We start from the raw sequence: 17,737 nt of genomic DNA, 5'->3' as shown, positions 1-17,737 counted from the left end.
GCCTAGTTGGAAGTCAGAAAGTAACTACATAGTAGGGTACCCTATTATGCGACTTTTTTCCAAAACCGGGTTTCGAGTTATTCGAAAAAAGCCAAATTGAAGACAGCCGGTCCTTAATTTTTAAATTCGGAAAAACCGGGTTAGACCAGATATTTGCTATTAATTTTTAGCTTTTTGATGACGCTTACAATTAATCAGAAATGAAAGCCAAAGTTTAATAAAACTATTTAAATTGCGTTTGGCTTTCATTTAAAAGGCAATTACATGGAATAAGTTCAAAGTTAACCGCATTTGGATTATTAGTAAAGAAAATATTAAATCTAATAACTAGTGAAAGTATCTGGAATCAACTGATTTTTTCTTTAGCAGTTAAAAACCTAAAATTTTTATTTTTATAATTATTTCCTAAAAACAAAATTAAGAGAAAACTCATATTTAATAAATTTAGTCTACACAGCTTCTCATCTTCTAGCTGCATTTTTGAGGTTCTATCAATATACTAGAAACACCGGTTGATTCGATAAGAAAGCTCCGATTTACTCGATATTCGAAAACTTACGCTTTCAAAAAAACCGGCCCCCCCAAAAAAAACGGCTAACCCCGTTTTGGTAAATCCGAGTCAATCACCCTAGTACATAGCAAGCTATATGAAAAATTCATAGAGATTCAAGAGTAGCGTCTGTACTTTCTTTCTCTTAATTATCTTTGGAAAATACTGCCTCATTTTATATATGCATATGTAAATACATAAGTAGTTGAAATTAAAGTTGAAAAATTATTACATAATATTACACAGTTAGGTATAAAAGCTCTTCGCAAATAATCAACTTGCTACAGTACTGAAAGTACATTTCATCTAAAGTGACTTATTTGGACGGAAAATAGCTGAATATAAAAAAAAAATATGAAATATTTTGTAAGTAACAATTTAGTTAACCAAAGGATTATTGCCGTTGAAAACAAAGTAAATTTGAATTTTTTCTCCCTATTTTACAATTAACAGTTTCTAATCGCCTGTTTGGTAATGTGTACTCATTTGAGTTCCGCTGCACAACACGCTCTTTTTAAGCCGTCATCGCGCTCCGATCATCATCATCATTCAGAGGTCACCAAACATTATCCTGTCCAAGTGGTCGAGAAGGTGCCATTCCACATACCCCATCCAGTGCTCACAGAGGTGGAGAATAAGCTGAACGTACAAATACCCGAGCCTTATGCAGTGCACATGCCTGTAGAACATGAGATTGAAGTGCCTATGTATAAAATCGTGACCGATATTAAAGAAAAACGTATACCATATACAGTGGATAAGCCGTATCCCGTAGAAGTGGCACATCACTATCCGGTTGAAGTAGTTAAGGAAATTAAAATTCCTATCCCCAAGCCATATCCGGTACCATACACCATCTACAAGCATATATGGCAAAAGGAACATTAGTGTGGTAGAAGAACAGCGGGGAAGAAGAAGAGCGTACATACATAAATATGTTTGCTTGAATAGTTTTAGGAAGTTTTAAAATATTTATTTAATTTAAAATAAATTATGAAGGTTTTTGCAAGATTCCGAAGTTTTTACTACAAACCATGTTTTCACAGTCATTTGGTTTTCATTTTAAATGCTAAAGATTCTCCTGATTTCTCCTGATTGCGTTTTTCTCTCCGATACTTCCTCTTTGTCCTCCTCTTCTGAGTTTGTGAAAGAGGACCAACTCCGCCATTGGAGGGTCGATGGCAGCGCGCTGCTCTCGATCCACATACCCTGCAAGAAATTGGTCCTCTTCCGGCTCTGAAAAAGAGAAAAGAGAGGATTCAAATTATCTGGAAATGGTTGGGGCTGCAAATGCGGATGATTTTCTACATATACTACTAAAGAAGTTTAAAGGTAAGTTGTTAATAAATATGAAGATATGCATTTAACAAATTTGTTTAATTTTCTCTGAGATCTTAATAACAAGGACACAAGTGCAAATGACTTCGGTCTTGTTTTTTAGGTGTTATTTAAATTGTTGCATAAAAATTTTTTTTTGGCATATGTAACTATGTACATTTTATAAACTTTTTTCATAAATTTTGCATAATTCTTGCATATTGTTGCATAAATTTGGGTATATTTTGCATATTCAGTTTGGAAAAAATTCCGAACTATGTATATATATGCACTCAGAAAAATAGCGGCTAAATATATTTCTCTCAACACATGATTTGGTTATAGTTACGTTATTTGGTTAAAGTTACCAAATTATGCGTTGAGAGAAATATTTTTAGCAGACTTTTTTCTGGGTGTGTTATTAAGTGGTATCTTTAGCACAACTCTGAATTAATTTCTTAGGTTAACTGAAAAACTTGTTTGAAAAAGAAGAAATGCTTTCCCTTGTCCCATTCCATTTATATAGTCTGGAAATGCAATCTACACAGTACCTGAAATCAATATTTTCTCCATTTTGGACCATTTTCTGTGTGCCGCCAAGGCTACTTAAAATTGACGCCAACTCCCTCCAGAAGTGAGTTTGACCAAATTTTGTTTAGAAAAACTCTTGATTGCAGGTTTATTATCCCATCGCATTGTAGCAGATTACGTTTTTTTAAACTATTTTTAATGATCATCTCCCACATTTTCTCCATATATGTATCGAGAAAACGTAATATCGGATGAAATGGAAAACAGATCTGTAGCCAAGAGTTTTTCTAAAAAACTTGAAAATTAAGAGAGGATATTTCATAACTTAGAAGTGTTTGTACGAAATTGTGTTTGACCTCATTAATTTGGCTTAGTTATAATAATTGATTAACTTTTTTTGGTGTAATAATAATATCTGAAAAATCAAATGCAAACCGATGCATGCCCTCCGGTGTATCGAAAATATCGAAGTACATTTCGGTGCATCGCATCAAAGAAATGCGTCGATGTAATTTTGTCATTGGCATCCCTAAATGAAAACATTTTGACAATTGTTTTAATTTTTTCACAGAATGCGAATCGAAAGTGTAATGAAAACGCGAAAAAACTTCAACAATTTTCACCATTTCACAGATCGAGAATTGAAACCCCGGAGATATAAACATATTTCATGAATTACATTTTTCCTTTTGTCATTCACCGTTTAGCTCCATCTAGCGATAAACCAATTCGTATCTAATATAGTCTGGCCAGACCCAGGCCCATTGAGAAGTGGGGGGATAGGGGTGAATCCCCCCGAGCCCGGGCTTCTTAAGGGGCCCGATATATCAGAACCATAACTTGGGGTGCGTTCAGAAATGCATCAAGCCAAAGCATCAGATTCTTTTATTTCTAAACTATAATTGATGGAAATGTTTTATTTGAGCAACTAAGTTCCAATGCGGCTTTTAACCGTGGTTGCGCATATTTGACATTTCCATCAATTATAGTTTAGAAGTAAAAGAGACTGATGCTTTGGCTTGATGCATTTCTGAACGCGCCCTTGTTATTATTATTTTTTTATAGGCTTTTATTATAAATATTCAGCCTCATTGCGTAAGTCGTAAATTGTGTATGCTAAATTGTACGACTCCACATCACTGGCACTGTCNGTTTGACCTCATTAATTTGGCTTAGTTATAATAATTGATTAACTTTTTTTGGTGTAATAATAATATCTGAAAAATCAAATGCAAACCGATGCATGCCCTCCGGTGTATCGAAAATATCGAAGTACATTTCGGTGCATCGCATCAAAGAAATGCGTCGATGTAATTTTGTCATTGGCATCCCTAAATGAAAACATTTTGACAATTGTTTTAATTTTTTCACAGAATGCGAATCGAAAGTGTAATGAAAACGCGAAAAAACTTCAACAATTTTCACCATTTCACAGATCGAGAATTGAAACCCCGGAGATATAAACATATTTCATGAATTACATTTTTCCTTTTGTCATTCACCGTTTAGCTCCATCTAGCGATAAACCAATTCGTATCTAATATAGTCTGGCCAGACCCAGGCCCATTGAGAAGTGGGGGGATAGGGGTGAATCCCCCCGAGCCCGGGCTTCTTAAGGGGCCCGATATATCAGAACCATAACTTGGGGTGCGTTCAGAAATGCATCAAGCCAAAGCATCAGATTCTTTTATTTCTAAACTATAATTGATGGAAATGTTTTATTTGAGCAACTAAGTTCCAATGCGGCTTTTAACCGTGGTTGCGCATATTTGACATTTCCATCAATTATAGTTTAGAAGTAAAAGAGACTGATGCTTTGGCTTGATGCATTTCTGAACGCGCCCTTGTTATTATTATTTTTTTATAGGCTTTTATTATAAATATTCAGCCTCATTGCGTAAGTCGTAAATTGTGTATGCTAAATTGTACGACTCCACATCACTGGCACTGTCTACTGTCGTGATAAAATAAGTAAACGTAGAAAATCGTCAAAAATATACAGTGCTGCCAAGTTTTTCCGTATTATACACTAGTCGAGTGGAAATTTTAGGCAGTATATTCCGATTCGTGCTGATTGCTTCTGACTATAAATGTATATATGGCCCAAAACCCGTACTGTTACAATACGTTTAGGCTTTTCAAATACCGCTGAAACTTGCTAGAATACAACTTTCGGATAGTTTTTTTCGTGCATCTGAAAGCATAAGTATGTATGTGGCAATATTTAGTATATACCTAAAATATATTGTACCTCCTGTTATTTAGGAGATATAAATGTTTCAACAGCGGAATGTTAAATTAAAAATTTTGGAAGTATGTAATTTTTAAAGCTGCTTTATATTATCCAAAAAGTCTGCTCTCCGTATATAACTCAATAACTACGTATTTATTGAACTGATGAAATTAATTTTGAGGTCAATATTTGCAAAACATAGTCGGACTGTTACGTTACAGAAAAAGACTGTTACGTTACCTATACGATATACATACGTGTAGATTCGAATTATTTTTTTAAATGGCTTGTAGTCTGTTTTATGCAATAAGTAGCATGAATTAAGTAGACTTGGGATTTGACTAGTAATGCAAAACGGCTTTAATGGCTTATCTTGTTCGCTCTATGCCACTTAGTACTATTCTTACCCTTCAAAATGCGCCTTCGAGTGGTGCTTTACGATTTTTCCTGCAGAAACTATGGCCATTGGACGATGACGTAATGAGTTAGAAAGCATATGCTTTGTTTGGCGATGTTAACTCTTTAAGGAAAAATCGTATATCACCACTCCAGAGTGTAGTTGGGAGGATAATAATAGTACTAGAAAAATACTTGATATAATACTAATAGTTTCTTACTCTTTAATATGAAAATCTTCTTCTTTTAGTTCTCGCGTTTTTTTTATTTTTCTACGTAATTTTTATTTTCTGAGCCTATTTGAGTTAGAAAGAATATAAATTTATATATATGGGTTAGTAGCAAGTTGAATAGCTTACAATGTTGCTTTCAAATGAGCCCTATCTCTAACTAATAGCGTTTTCTTTTCTCGAAAAAAGGCTGCCTTGTGTTAGCGCTGTCACATTTTCATGTTCTTTTCTCAGCCCTTTCACAAGGTGTCGTGTTATTTTCTCAGCAGGTTGCGCTCTGATCCGGCGAAAGTGCTGCCTTTTCTGGCCCAAAGTAAACATGAGGGTGAGAGTTGCATGGTTGATTTTTAATTTAATCTTGTAAACATGCAATTATTTTCCCTATCAGAAATAAGTATTTTGCTTTAAAATTGTTAAAGACTTACAGGCCAAGTGAATAATTCAGCTTTATTAAGTTCTATAAATAAATTGTGATGGAGTAGTATATTTTCTGTTTCATTCTCATATAAAGAACGCAACATTTTCTCAAGTTTCAGGGCAACGCAAAGCAAGAGTTCCCATATAAAAGGGCAGAACTTTTTTTGAGAAAAGAAAACGCTATTAATAAAAACTAATTTTACTTGAAAACTCAATTAGTAAAAAGACATTCGTTACAAATTGTTTTGCACCGAAAACACATGGAAAGTGAAGAGTATATAGGAATCTGCTTTATTGTGAAGAAGGCCGAAAATGCTTGAAGAAAACCAGATTTTTTTATTTTTTAGCCTGGAGGATTCCGCGCCAAAAAAAACTTTTTGATATTTTGGACATTACCTTAAAAATAATGCCGACTTTATTTTCATTAAGAAAGTTAATCACTGGTTATTTTGTCGCATACTTTTTATTAACTTCAAAGTATTACAAGGTAATCGAAGAGAAGCAAGTATAAAGTGTTCCCCTCGGTTTCGTTTACGGCGATTTGGGCCATATGCTTTTAATTTCATACGCTTTATATTTACATAGGGGCCTGTGATTTTTTAGTCCAGGGCCCGAGTTTTCTCTCGACGGCCCTGGCCAGACCATAGTATAAAATACGAAGAAAGAAAGGTAAAAGCGTGCGGTTTAGTATTTTTTATGACTCCGTATTTCAGATTTAATTAAATTCTTATGAAAAATAAAGTAAAAGTTTACGTATAAAATAACTGAACATTTTAATTTTCAAAGCAGCGTATACGATGTCCAGAATTCAGCAAACGTATGCAGCCGTTTTACGATTTAAAATAGGTAAGGCTATAGGCAAGTCATCAGCCACGCAGTTTCCGGAAATGTCACTGAAAATACTCCGTAGTGGCTTATAGGGAGTGCAGACATTCTCTGATCAAATTCAAGCACACCGCCATAGCGTTCTGGGTAGAGTTGGGCGCGGTTATTTTTTTTACTAACATAATCGTATATAGTATAATCCAGGTCATCAGGTGTATAAATTCGCACATGTTAGGAGAATAAATTGGTTACCTCTTTTGATATACGTAAATTTAAACAAACATTTTTTTATAGCAAATTTTAAATATTTTATGTGTTAACTGAGAAATTGTGAAGAATAAATGTTTAGAATTCAACAAACAAATTTGAAATTTGTGCTACGCCACACATATGTATGATTAGTAAAAGTAAACAAGCAGTGTTTAATTTAATTAACACGGTGTGCAAATTCGCATTCATTAAGAGAGGAAATTGGTTACCTATCTTGATATACGCAAATTTAAACAAAAAATGTTTAGAGTGTAGTTCGTTTAAAAGATGTTTTACGTCCAATAGTTCTACTAAGAACTCGGTGCCCTGATACCCACACCTTTGGAATGGTCCATAGAAAGGGTGTGAACCCTACGACCTCCTTATACTAGGTTCACATATAAGTAGATTATCCTCATTTTCGAGCTTAACACCCTAATCTGTAATTATAACAAGAGATTAGCCATATAAAATTCGTCCCTTGTTAATCTGTAATTATAAAATAATCTCAGATTTAACCGATAACTTTTCGGTGTCCATCCTAGTTTTATCGATTGTTTTTGCGATAGAAGTCATGGCTCTTGCACCAGCGGAACCTTCGGATTTTTAAGAGGGTATTCTTTCCATTGTTTACACCAGTGGATCTAAATCGTATACTCGTATTGTTAACTCCTTTCTGCAGGCTGGGTAGAATAAGTGCAGTGCCAAAACTCCTACTCCATAACGTAATTGATTCCCCTGGGGGTTTTGTTTCAAGTTTTAAGGGACTAAAACTCACGTAATTTAACTTATTTTCTTCGAGAAATCATTGGGCGGTAAAGATTGAGCATTACTTACCAGAAATTAGCCAGAGGAAACAGAAGTAACACGCGCAAGATTTCTTATTTTCTTTCATGGACTTTATTTCTCAAAATTTCCACACATTTAATTTTGAATTAATGACTGTGGCAAAGGCTTTTTTTTGCTTACATGAGCCACAACGAACCTTAAAAGGAGCTGAAAAAGCCTTTTCTTAGTTAACTTATCAGGCAGCCAGCGGCCAACAAGGCCACCGTCAAGTTCGAAATGGTGTCTTGAGATAATTTTCTACTCTTGGAGGCGTGGAACAAGGACGCTCTGTTGTGTACCAGACCATTGCGGTAGGTAAGAATTTTCGTTCGTCGCTGCGATTTCCCACTCCTTGTTTAGTACGTCGACTGCAGTGGATTTGGCTTAAGTCTAGATGCTGCTATTTTAACTTCTATCAAACAAAATTGTCTCTGTACCCCAAGGTCGTGTCGAGTATTGTTGGACCTTCGTAACTTACTAAATCAACTGAAGGTTTTCCAAAAATTAATTTTCTAATGCTGCGAAAATTTAGTTTTTATGTTTCAAACTTTATCTCAATCATACTATTTCTCTGCGTGTAATCACCCGATTACCAACGACTGAATGCACACGCATGGAACGTAAATTGCTACAATGCGCCGCGGCTGCCGCTGGAGAGGACCAACCTTATAGACTATCTCGGCTGGTTGTCGGCTAAAAACACCATGTGCCGCCACGATTGGATTAAGTGGCGCGGATGCAATCAACTTCGCAGCGGTAGACGCAATCGAGCGCCCAGCAGCGGGTAGCGGACAATAAGCGCTGGCACAGAGGTGAGCTGATGGACACGAAAAGGGAATACATACTATACATAGTATTTACTTTGTTGTCAGCCGATAGCTTAGCTTTTGCACTTTCGCACGTGGTGCGGGTCGCGCGTGTGTGTGGCGTGATGTCCTGGCTAGGGTAGTCAGCCACTCAGTCAAACAATACTTCGGTTTGTTGTACGTTCTAATTTACGTCCGAAAATCCATTTACGAAACAATTCACATTTTCACCTTCTAGTCACACATTCGCATGCTTTGGCTTTTCTGCCCTGTTGCACGCTTGACTTGCGCCCGACAGTCGAGGTGAGTGCGCTGCAACCCAATTGATACAAAACAAACGATATTTTAAAGAAGATATAGCCATATAAAGCACTTTCGCGCGCCGCCGTCAAATGGGGGTTAAATGCCCATGTTTAGACATCTGTGCGAATTTTTGCTCATTCGATGGTAACAAATACAATATGAGTTAGCATACATAGAAAAATAAAGGAAATAATGCGTTGCTGCAAATGTTGCAAGTGCAAGCGATAGCAAACTCTTTCTTTCGCTTACTTTGAATAGCCAGAATCAGAACGACCTTCCTAGGTGGATGAGGGTGTTAATTGAGCGAGTTGCGCTAATGGATGAGCACACTTTGGCTACAATTTAGGTATGGGCAATCACTTGCACTCACAGTAAATTGGCTATTTTTATGCATGTGCTGATATATTGGTCGTAAATAGGTTTGTAATAAATAGTTGTCGCTTGCGAGACGATTGAATTTTGTTAATTGCAAAAATTCCTAAAAACCAGTGAAGTTTCGGGGATGGGCTGCGACAAGATGTTGGTGTAAGTGCAAAAGGTATACATATATCCATACATGTGTATATAAACGAAAGAACAAGTGACACGTGTACACTTTCGGATGTTTTTATATACTAACTTATTGAGGGCTTAAGCTTACAGCCAGACTTTAACAAAGTGCTACAAAGTTTATCTGCATTCAGGGCCTAAGGATATGCTAATTAAATGTGAAGAAAGAAATAGCGCAGAAATTAAAATTTTTGTTTTTTACCTTCTAAAATTGATGGTGGCGGCTTCACCTCATTTATTTATTTAATGATTTTTTTTTTTTTAATATTAATTGGCGTTGCAGTTTCACGGGGCAAATATTACTTTATAACCAATGTTTTTTTTTGTTTATAAAAGCCATTTGGTCGTCAAACATGTGTATGACGTTGGGCTGACGTATCTGAAATTTAGAATCGCAATCTGTCAAATTAATGAAATCTGCTCGCAGTAGTAGAGCTGTCAAACTATCGATAGTCAAGTTCATCGATGTTTTACTATAATCTTAAGGATGACTATCGATACTATCGAAAGCATCGACCCATTTCATATGTTTTTCTAAATTCATTTATTGTTTGTTATCTTGCTTTTATAAATTGGTTTATTTTAGCGGCTCACGGTTGCATTTTAGTATCGAGAAATATTGCTAGAAATTCATTCGCCGTGTAAACAGTCAAAAAGCGATTTCAGAAAATTGCGAAAGTTCTATGAAACTACATATGAAAAAACGCGTATTTTTTGCAATTATTTATCAAAGAAAACGAGAATTATGGAAAGCAATTTGGAAAGGATGCCAAAATATTGAGATCTGAATACATAGCGTTTCTTGCTGATGAAGTCCTTTTCGAAATCAATAAGCCAACTGTGTCGACCAGCATCCGGAGTCTAACTTTCACTATGGCTAAAATGCTAATCTACGAATGCTAAAAATTTTCCGAATTTTTAGCTATCTCTAAAAATTGCGGTTCTGTCCTCTCTTTCACTAAAAATAGATTAGCCCAAATTTTTTGGTGATAAATAGTCAATTTTAATGGTGATGTATAGTCAAAGTGGAGGTATGTGATAGCAAAAGAAAATAGCAGCCTCAATTTGGATTACATTTCATCTCCTGTAGCGTAGCCATGTCCATGTTACAAACGCACTTACGCCGATTCGCAAAGACCATTTAAAATTTTTCGAAAATTTGGAAAAAATTGTGTACTCTAGTGTGTTATATAAAGTGCATATTTTTATAGACGTGAGTGACGCTGCAAGGATATGATTATTCAAAAATTTAGCCCCTTGGCATGTAACTTTCGGTCCTTCAAAGGTCTGCTTGAAGTCAATTGCTTTTGTTGAGCGTAAAGCGCCCACAATGCCTTGACGATTTGTTCCACTTGGCTTGAACTTCGAAGTCAATACTCCGTATATTTGCTTTGATTGAAAGTAAGACTCGGTCTGATAGTGTAGATTCGATTTGTATAATGGATTGACCCAGTTTTTAGCCAGATGTTATTTTAAAGTCTAATAGCGCGGAATATCTATTCAGAACCAAGCCTTTTCCTCAAAAACAAAAATATTTTTGAGGTCATGAAATACTAACTTATCAGAAGTTATTGATATTAAACTACATCGCTGATCAAAGGAAATTATTAAGTAGCTTGTCAAGATTTGTTCACTAATGAAAGGGCTTCCTCAAAAATTGTTCTAAACAGTCGCATAACGAAAATATTTCAAGTATATTGCTCTGAGGGCGAGGAGAAATAAATTGACCACTTTCTATGAAAATATCCGCGTCTGTTGATGAAGAAACTTAAGTATCTGGGGTCAAGCTTATTCACCAGTGTGGAAGAGAAACTGGGGGTAAAACTGTACACATCCAGAATTAATTTAGTAGTTCAGAAGTGTAATGCCTTAACTATTCTTAAAGAAGTTCGGTTAGAGGAATGTGCCTCCTTCTGGCATGCACTGACAAAGTTAGAATGGGCTAACCGCAGATATTTTGAATGATTTCGAAATGAACCTAAGACTTCGGAGTATCCGTAAAGCTGATGCGACTGTACAAAATAACGTTGAGCATTACCACCAGCCTAGTGGTTACCAAACGGGGTTTCAGACAGGGCGATTCCCTTGGAGAAGATAATAAGAGCTGCAGAACTGAACTGCACAAGAACTAGTTTTTAAAAGAGCTTGTATTTGCTGGCGTACGCCGATGACATCGATATCAATTGGATTGGTAAGCGATTGGAATAGTCAGCGCATTCGCGCCTTGGCACACATGTCACTGTTGATAGTAATAATTTTGAGAAAGTAGATAGTTTCGTTCACTTGGGAACCAACCTTAACACCGATATAATAATATCTGCATCGAAATTTAATGCAGAATCACTCTTGCGAACAAGTGCTACTTTGGACTGAGTAGGAAACTCAGGAGTAAAACCCTCTCTCGGCATACAAAAACCTGCACTCTATAAGTCACTCATCATGCCCGTGTTGGTATATGGCGCAGAAGCATGTACATTGACAACAGCTCTGAAAATATACAACTCGGAACCAGCTGGAGGTAGCCCCCACTGAGGAGAAAGACTTGGCTTCACTTGGAATTTCCAATTGGCGTCATTGGCACAGAAGAGAAACGACTGGCGTGCTTTGTTCAACTCAGCTAAAATCGCTTAGGCGGTTACAGCGCCAAATAAGAAGATAGTGAGTGTCGAATAATCAAAAAAAATGTATATATGGTTATAGGTTTTTATTTTCACTTGCTGTTTTTTAAGTCTCAGAAATCCTTAATTCAGCAAGATTTCATTAATCCCGGGTGAATTTTCTATTTGTGATTGTAGTGCGTTTGCATACTAAAACTTATCTATATGTAAATGAAAGGTTACCCTAAACTTCGTAAGAATTTTAGAAATATTTCACCTTTTGAACATACCAAACTACCGTCATCAGGCGTTCTTAACACCCATCTACACATGTAAGGTAGGTGTGCATATGTGCCACATGTATTTTGACATATAAGTAAGTTGAAATGGCTCGTGGAGCTGGCATATGCCTGCAAAGAAATATGCAAAGAATTTCCAATCAATTTTAATTGGCACAACATCAATAAAAGTGATTCGACAACGTATCCGAATCTGAATACAAGTATCTACGATTAACAAATCCAGATGTTGGTGCCAGAGGTCGTGTCGCCAGCAATCGCACTTTTTTCATTGCCGTTGGTGTTGCTTGTCGGTGAGCATAGTACTTTCTTTTATGCTGTCAAGAAATTCAAAGATGTGCATATTTTAATTAGAAAATTTTTTCACCAGCCATATATCTTGTGCCAGTGCTCTCGCTCAAACGATGCGGGGAATGCGGGAATGTGGCATTGCGCCACCGCCCGCTTATCAATCTTAAGATACTTTCGCCTTTCTAAATACATTTCCATTTTTGTGATTTCCACATTCTAACGTGCATGTATTTACACACATACATTTGCATGTGTGCGTCAATGATGTTTGAAAATGCAGTGGCATGCGTTTGCTTGTGGCATGTTTGCTTGCAGTGATAAGCCAATAATGTTTAGAACGGCGGGCAATCGCTTGTCAGTTTGTGCAATAAATTATTTTAAATGAGCGTTAAGAGACCATTCGCTGCCATCGAGTTCTAAAATATATGTATGGATGTACATAAGTACTCACTAACAAAAGTATCCACTCCTGCATTTGTGTTTGTATGTTTGTGTGTGTTTATTTTAGAATGCGTGATTGTCCCAACTAACCCGCTGGCATTTGCTATTCGCGTATGTATTTATGTATATATGCAGTTGTTGTACGCACCGCAGCGTGTGAGGTATTCATATCCTCCGTGCGATGCCATTCGGACCCTCTTCTTTCGTCTCCTTTATATCATTGAACTCTTAGATGCCATTTCATGAAATTTCGTTAATTTATGTGACATTCTAAAACGGTGAAATGTCGATTTTGTGTTGCTTTTGAATTTTTTATTGTTCGCTTTTTAAGTTTTTCGTAAACAAACTTAATTTATATGCTTATTTTTGGCCTTAATTTTACTATCTAAGTGCACATTTGTCTAGTGAATTTGAATTTCTGGTTTTGTTCTACTGATGAAGAACTTCTTTTCGTTGGAGTATGTATTGAGATGGATCTATGTTTCGTTCACGGTACCAAATGGCCCAAAAAGTCCTGCGAATTGTGGTTGAACACGGTACGCTTTTGGTCGAATGTTAGCAACCGCGATACCCCGCATCGCTGGGTAGCCTTTTCATTTTCAAATATTCAAGTAACATGTGTAAAATGTATGAGCGCTCAATTGAGAAGCATACAGCACTTTAAAATCTTTGGGCCCATATATAATCACTTAAAGTTTTTGTGTCTGTAATTTTCTTAAAACCAACGATAATTCGGTATTTTCTAACAAGCGCATAGATAATGTGAAAAGGACCTACTTCTTCTTGAATGGCACTATAACGGCCAATGCGATTTCGGCTGAGTCTAATAAATTGATACCAATTTGAAATGTCAAGTGAGGCTTTTCTCCTTTTCTACTACCAGCAGTGGGTTCCTTGTTGAGTGATTTCAGAGCCAGTGCATATGCTCCTAAAATACCAATCCAAAAATTTGACTTTTGTGCTTTTCGACAGCATTCTTCGAAATTTTAATTAATGAAGGATATATTTATAGTTAGGTCATATGTATTTATTGTGAGCTCAGTCGCTAACGAACAATAGATACTTCTGCTCGTTTAAAGTGATTGATGCAAAGCGCTTTATGTTAGATGCCCGAGTATACACGAAAATTATGTACCCGTTGCAGATGTCTGGTACTTACAGGGTAATTCTGGCTAAGATAGTAAAAAGTCTTTCGTAAGACAAATTAAAGACAAGCGGTAAGATAGTTCGAAAAACTTTTGTTATTCTAGCTAAAAAGCTCTCTCACTCACTCGTGGTAAAACCTATTTTGAGATAAAGCACTTATACTATGTATATGATTTAGCTCGCATCATCCAACAGTCGCAATGGCCGAGTGGGCAAAGCACAGCCGCGCCAGTCGAGAGATCCGAGTTTCGAGTCCTGGCGCAGCGTATTTTTTTTTTTTAATTTTATCTGAATCTAAATTTATTTTTTAATTAAAATTTGAGATTTTTATTTTTGAAAAGGAAATATATATTTGTTAACTTAATTTAGTTTTTAGAAACTTATTTTATGTGTTTCTTTTCTTTTTAAATTATTATTTTTTTTCTAAATTTAATTTTCTCCATTGGTTTAGTTGTTATTGTTTAATTTTTTTTAATTTCACTTAATTTTTGGGAATCTATTTTATATTTTTCATTTTTAAACCTTTGTTTTGAGTCCCACTTAATTTTTTTATTATTTGTAGAGCTAATTGTGTACAATTTTTTTTAAATTCCATTTACCTTTTAGAAATTTATTTTATTTATTTTTTCTTTTGTAATTTAATTTTCTATTCTTTTGTTAATTTGATTTTCTTTAAGTTTTGAGATTTTATTGTTTTAAAAAGAAAAAAATGTATTTTTATTTGATAAAATTTTTAGGATCTTATTAATTTTTTCTTTATTTTTTCTAATTTAATTTTCATTTACTTATTAATTTTTATTGTTTTGAAACGAAGAATATTTGTTAAAAAAGAATTAACTAATTTAAAAGAAAAATATTTTTTTTTTTCATTTATATTTTAGAAACTTATTTTATACACTTTTATTTAGTTTGTTATTGGTTTGCTAATTTCATTATCTTTTAATTTGAAGATTTATCGTTTTAATGAGAAAAATATATATTTTTATTTCATTTAATTTATAGAATCTTATTAATTTTTTTTTATTGAACTTTTGCAATGAAAATATTTTTTTTCTAATTTAATTTTCATTTATTCGTCGAAAAGTGTCAACCTAAGAATCATATATGAACACTCTAGTAATTTTAACAACTGACTATTTATGTACATATGTAAGTATGTATGTATTTCAATCCAAATGCATTGTTTTAATTTTGGCTTGAAATGTTTCAATAACACTTATCTAATTACTTGACTATTGACTTCGGAGAGCTTATCATTATTTCAACAATAAATTTTGAATTTATATTTGAAATGATGGTCGTAAGAAGTACGCCAATAAATTGTTTATAAGCACAGTAGTTAGAATGATCGTTAAGTAGCGAAAGTAGCAGAGCTTTCAAGCACTTGAGGTAATTGCATAAAGGAAATGTCAGCGAGAAAATGCTAACATTTGCAAATTTATCTGTACATGGAGAGCACAGCAGGATATTGTGCCCTTCAGTTGCCAAACTATGTCTCGATAGTATAAACATATATACGTACACAAGTGTGTGTGCTGCTGCGTAGTCATTAATGAACCTCAGCTTTGCTATAGAATTAAATAGACATACTATTTAAGATACGACAAGGAACAATCGCCCCTCAACAGCACACGCTGATACATATCTACACATATCTTCAGCAGCATCACTGCTACTGCTTTTGGTGAGAGCCTCTTATGAAGGCTATTAAAAAGGACTAAATGGCAATTAAACATTCGATGTTTGGAAAGCAATGTGTGCTAGCTGAGGAGGGGGTAATGTGTACCAAAATGTGGGAATGCAGCAACGGCAATTACTGATTACCCCTCCACCAGTACTCTGTGTGTGCGCCTTTGCTGTTTTGCCAGGAAAAGTTGTCTTGTCGGCTCGGCTGGTAAGTATTTTTGCCACTTTTAGCTACGGTCAGTTTCAACTTTGTTTTGTAGTGGTGCGACTGCTGTTGTCACCTCTGTAATTGGTGTGTAGTGCTCTACCGAAAGGACAATTGCCATATACTTAGCAATTAAGATGCGACGCTGGTTGTAAAATCAAGTCCGCACCGGTGTTGGACAATCTAAGGCAGGTCCCTTAGCGGTCATTGCAGAGGATCTATGGACGCAAGCGGATCGCTCGGTGGTGATGATGCAGTGTTGTACGTTATCCATGAGTTCACATCTTTCGAAATAAACTTAAATGAGTTTGCTGTGCCAGAATGCTGGATTATGCCTGGGTATGAGATGATGTAGCGGCTACAGGGAAAATGTGCAAACCAGCAGCTTGAGCGCCACTAACTAATTTCAAAAGCGTACTTGTATGTTATAGTCTACCTCTGGGGACTTAGTAAGCCTCTTGTTAAGCAACTCCTCAGTATATTTGTCAACTTATCAGAATTTAAATGATGACCTTCTATTGACTTTTCTGCGATAACATTTCAACTTTTGCATTATTTTCCTACTGCCTTGTTCCGTTTTTACTTCTTTAATTGTTGAATAAATTCACTGTGAATTAACGTAGAAATCGCCATGCATTGCCAATTAATTTTGAGTATTTTCACATGTGTATATTGTCCATTGAAAGCGACTATTGCGTTGATTATAGCGCAATTAACTTCGTTGAATGCGTAAATTTTAAAGTTCACAAATTAACTATTTTTATCACTTAAATGTTATTTAAATGAGGTGCGAATGTACAAACCTATATATACTTAGTACATTTGAACACTATATCAACATTGCATTAGGCATTAATGAACTTGGTGTGGCAGTGGCATATTAGTGAACTGAAATTCGTGAAATTACCAAAGGATCATTCCACGTAAGAATTATAGATTTTGAGACGAGCAACACGATTCCACTGTTCAAAATTCGAAAAAAATTTGAACACCTTAATTTAAAAAATGCATTATTCATTGCATTTTTTTATTTGCATGCAGCTGTGAATCCTTCACTCAATTTTATATCCCTCAAACCATAGGTGCAATTCAAGACCTTTAATTTGAGCCGAGGTAGAAGCCTCTAGCCCCTCTGAGAGCCAAGTTATATCTAACAATTTTAAACCAAGCTCCGAAACTGCTGTATTTACTAGTTTTTACTCCGAAATTAGATAAAAATTGTGAAAAATGTCAACTGATACTTCGAAGTTTAACTTTAGCTCTCAAAGGGCCTCCAGACTTCTTTAAATTAAAGGTCTTGAATAGCACTAAAACTGACTTGTTGTTCGAGGAATAAAAAATTGTGTTAAGGATGCACAGCTGCATGCAAATCATAAAAAATGCAATATACAGGGTGTTCCAGAAATAACGTGCCAAACTTTAGGGGAAGGTAGGTGGGGGGGTGAGCTCCCTGATAAACAAAAAATTTTCAGGTAAAAGTGTCACTGTTTTTGAAATATTTACATTTTGTCGAATTTAAAAAAAATCGTGCCTTTTCATGTGTTTTCTTTAACTGCAACTACAAACCGGGCAATACTTAGTAAATGTAATTTTATGTAAAATACTTCCAGATAGTTGCCCCAAATGCAATNTGATACTTCGAAGTTTAACTTTAGCTCTCAAAGGGCCTCCAGACTTCTTTAAATTAAAGGTCTTGAATAGCACTAAAACTGACTTGTTGTTCGAGGAATAAAAAATTGTGTTAAGGATGCACAGCTGCATGCAAATCATAAAAAATGCAATATACAGGGTGTTCCAGAAATAACGTGCCAAACTTTAGGGGAAGGTAGGTGGGGGGG

At 35.4% G+C, this 17,737-nt stretch overlaps 1 protein-coding gene across 1 annotated transcript; it reads left to right on the top strand.

Moving 5' to 3' along the window:
• The first annotated feature begins 1,024 nt into the window (after positions 1-1,024).
• LOC108371834 (uncharacterized) lies at positions 1,025-1,438 on the top strand. Its single transcript, XM_017627441.1, has one exon. The coding sequence runs from the start codon at positions 1,025-1,027 to the stop codon at positions 1,436-1,438; it is 414 nt and encodes a 137-aa protein (XP_017482930.1).
• The last annotated feature ends 16,299 nt before the right edge of the window (positions 1,439-17,737 follow it).

This window comes from Rhagoletis zephyria, unplaced genomic scaffold, assembly GCF_001687245.7.
Source record: "Rhagoletis zephyria isolate East Lansing unplaced genomic scaffold, Rhagoletis_zephyria_1.1 Rzeph_scaffold_05248, whole genome shotgun sequence".
Lineage (NCBI taxonomy): Eukaryota > Metazoa > Arthropoda > Insecta > Diptera > Tephritidae > Rhagoletis > Rhagoletis zephyria.
This window is presented reverse-complemented; position numbering and strand designations above follow the sequence as displayed.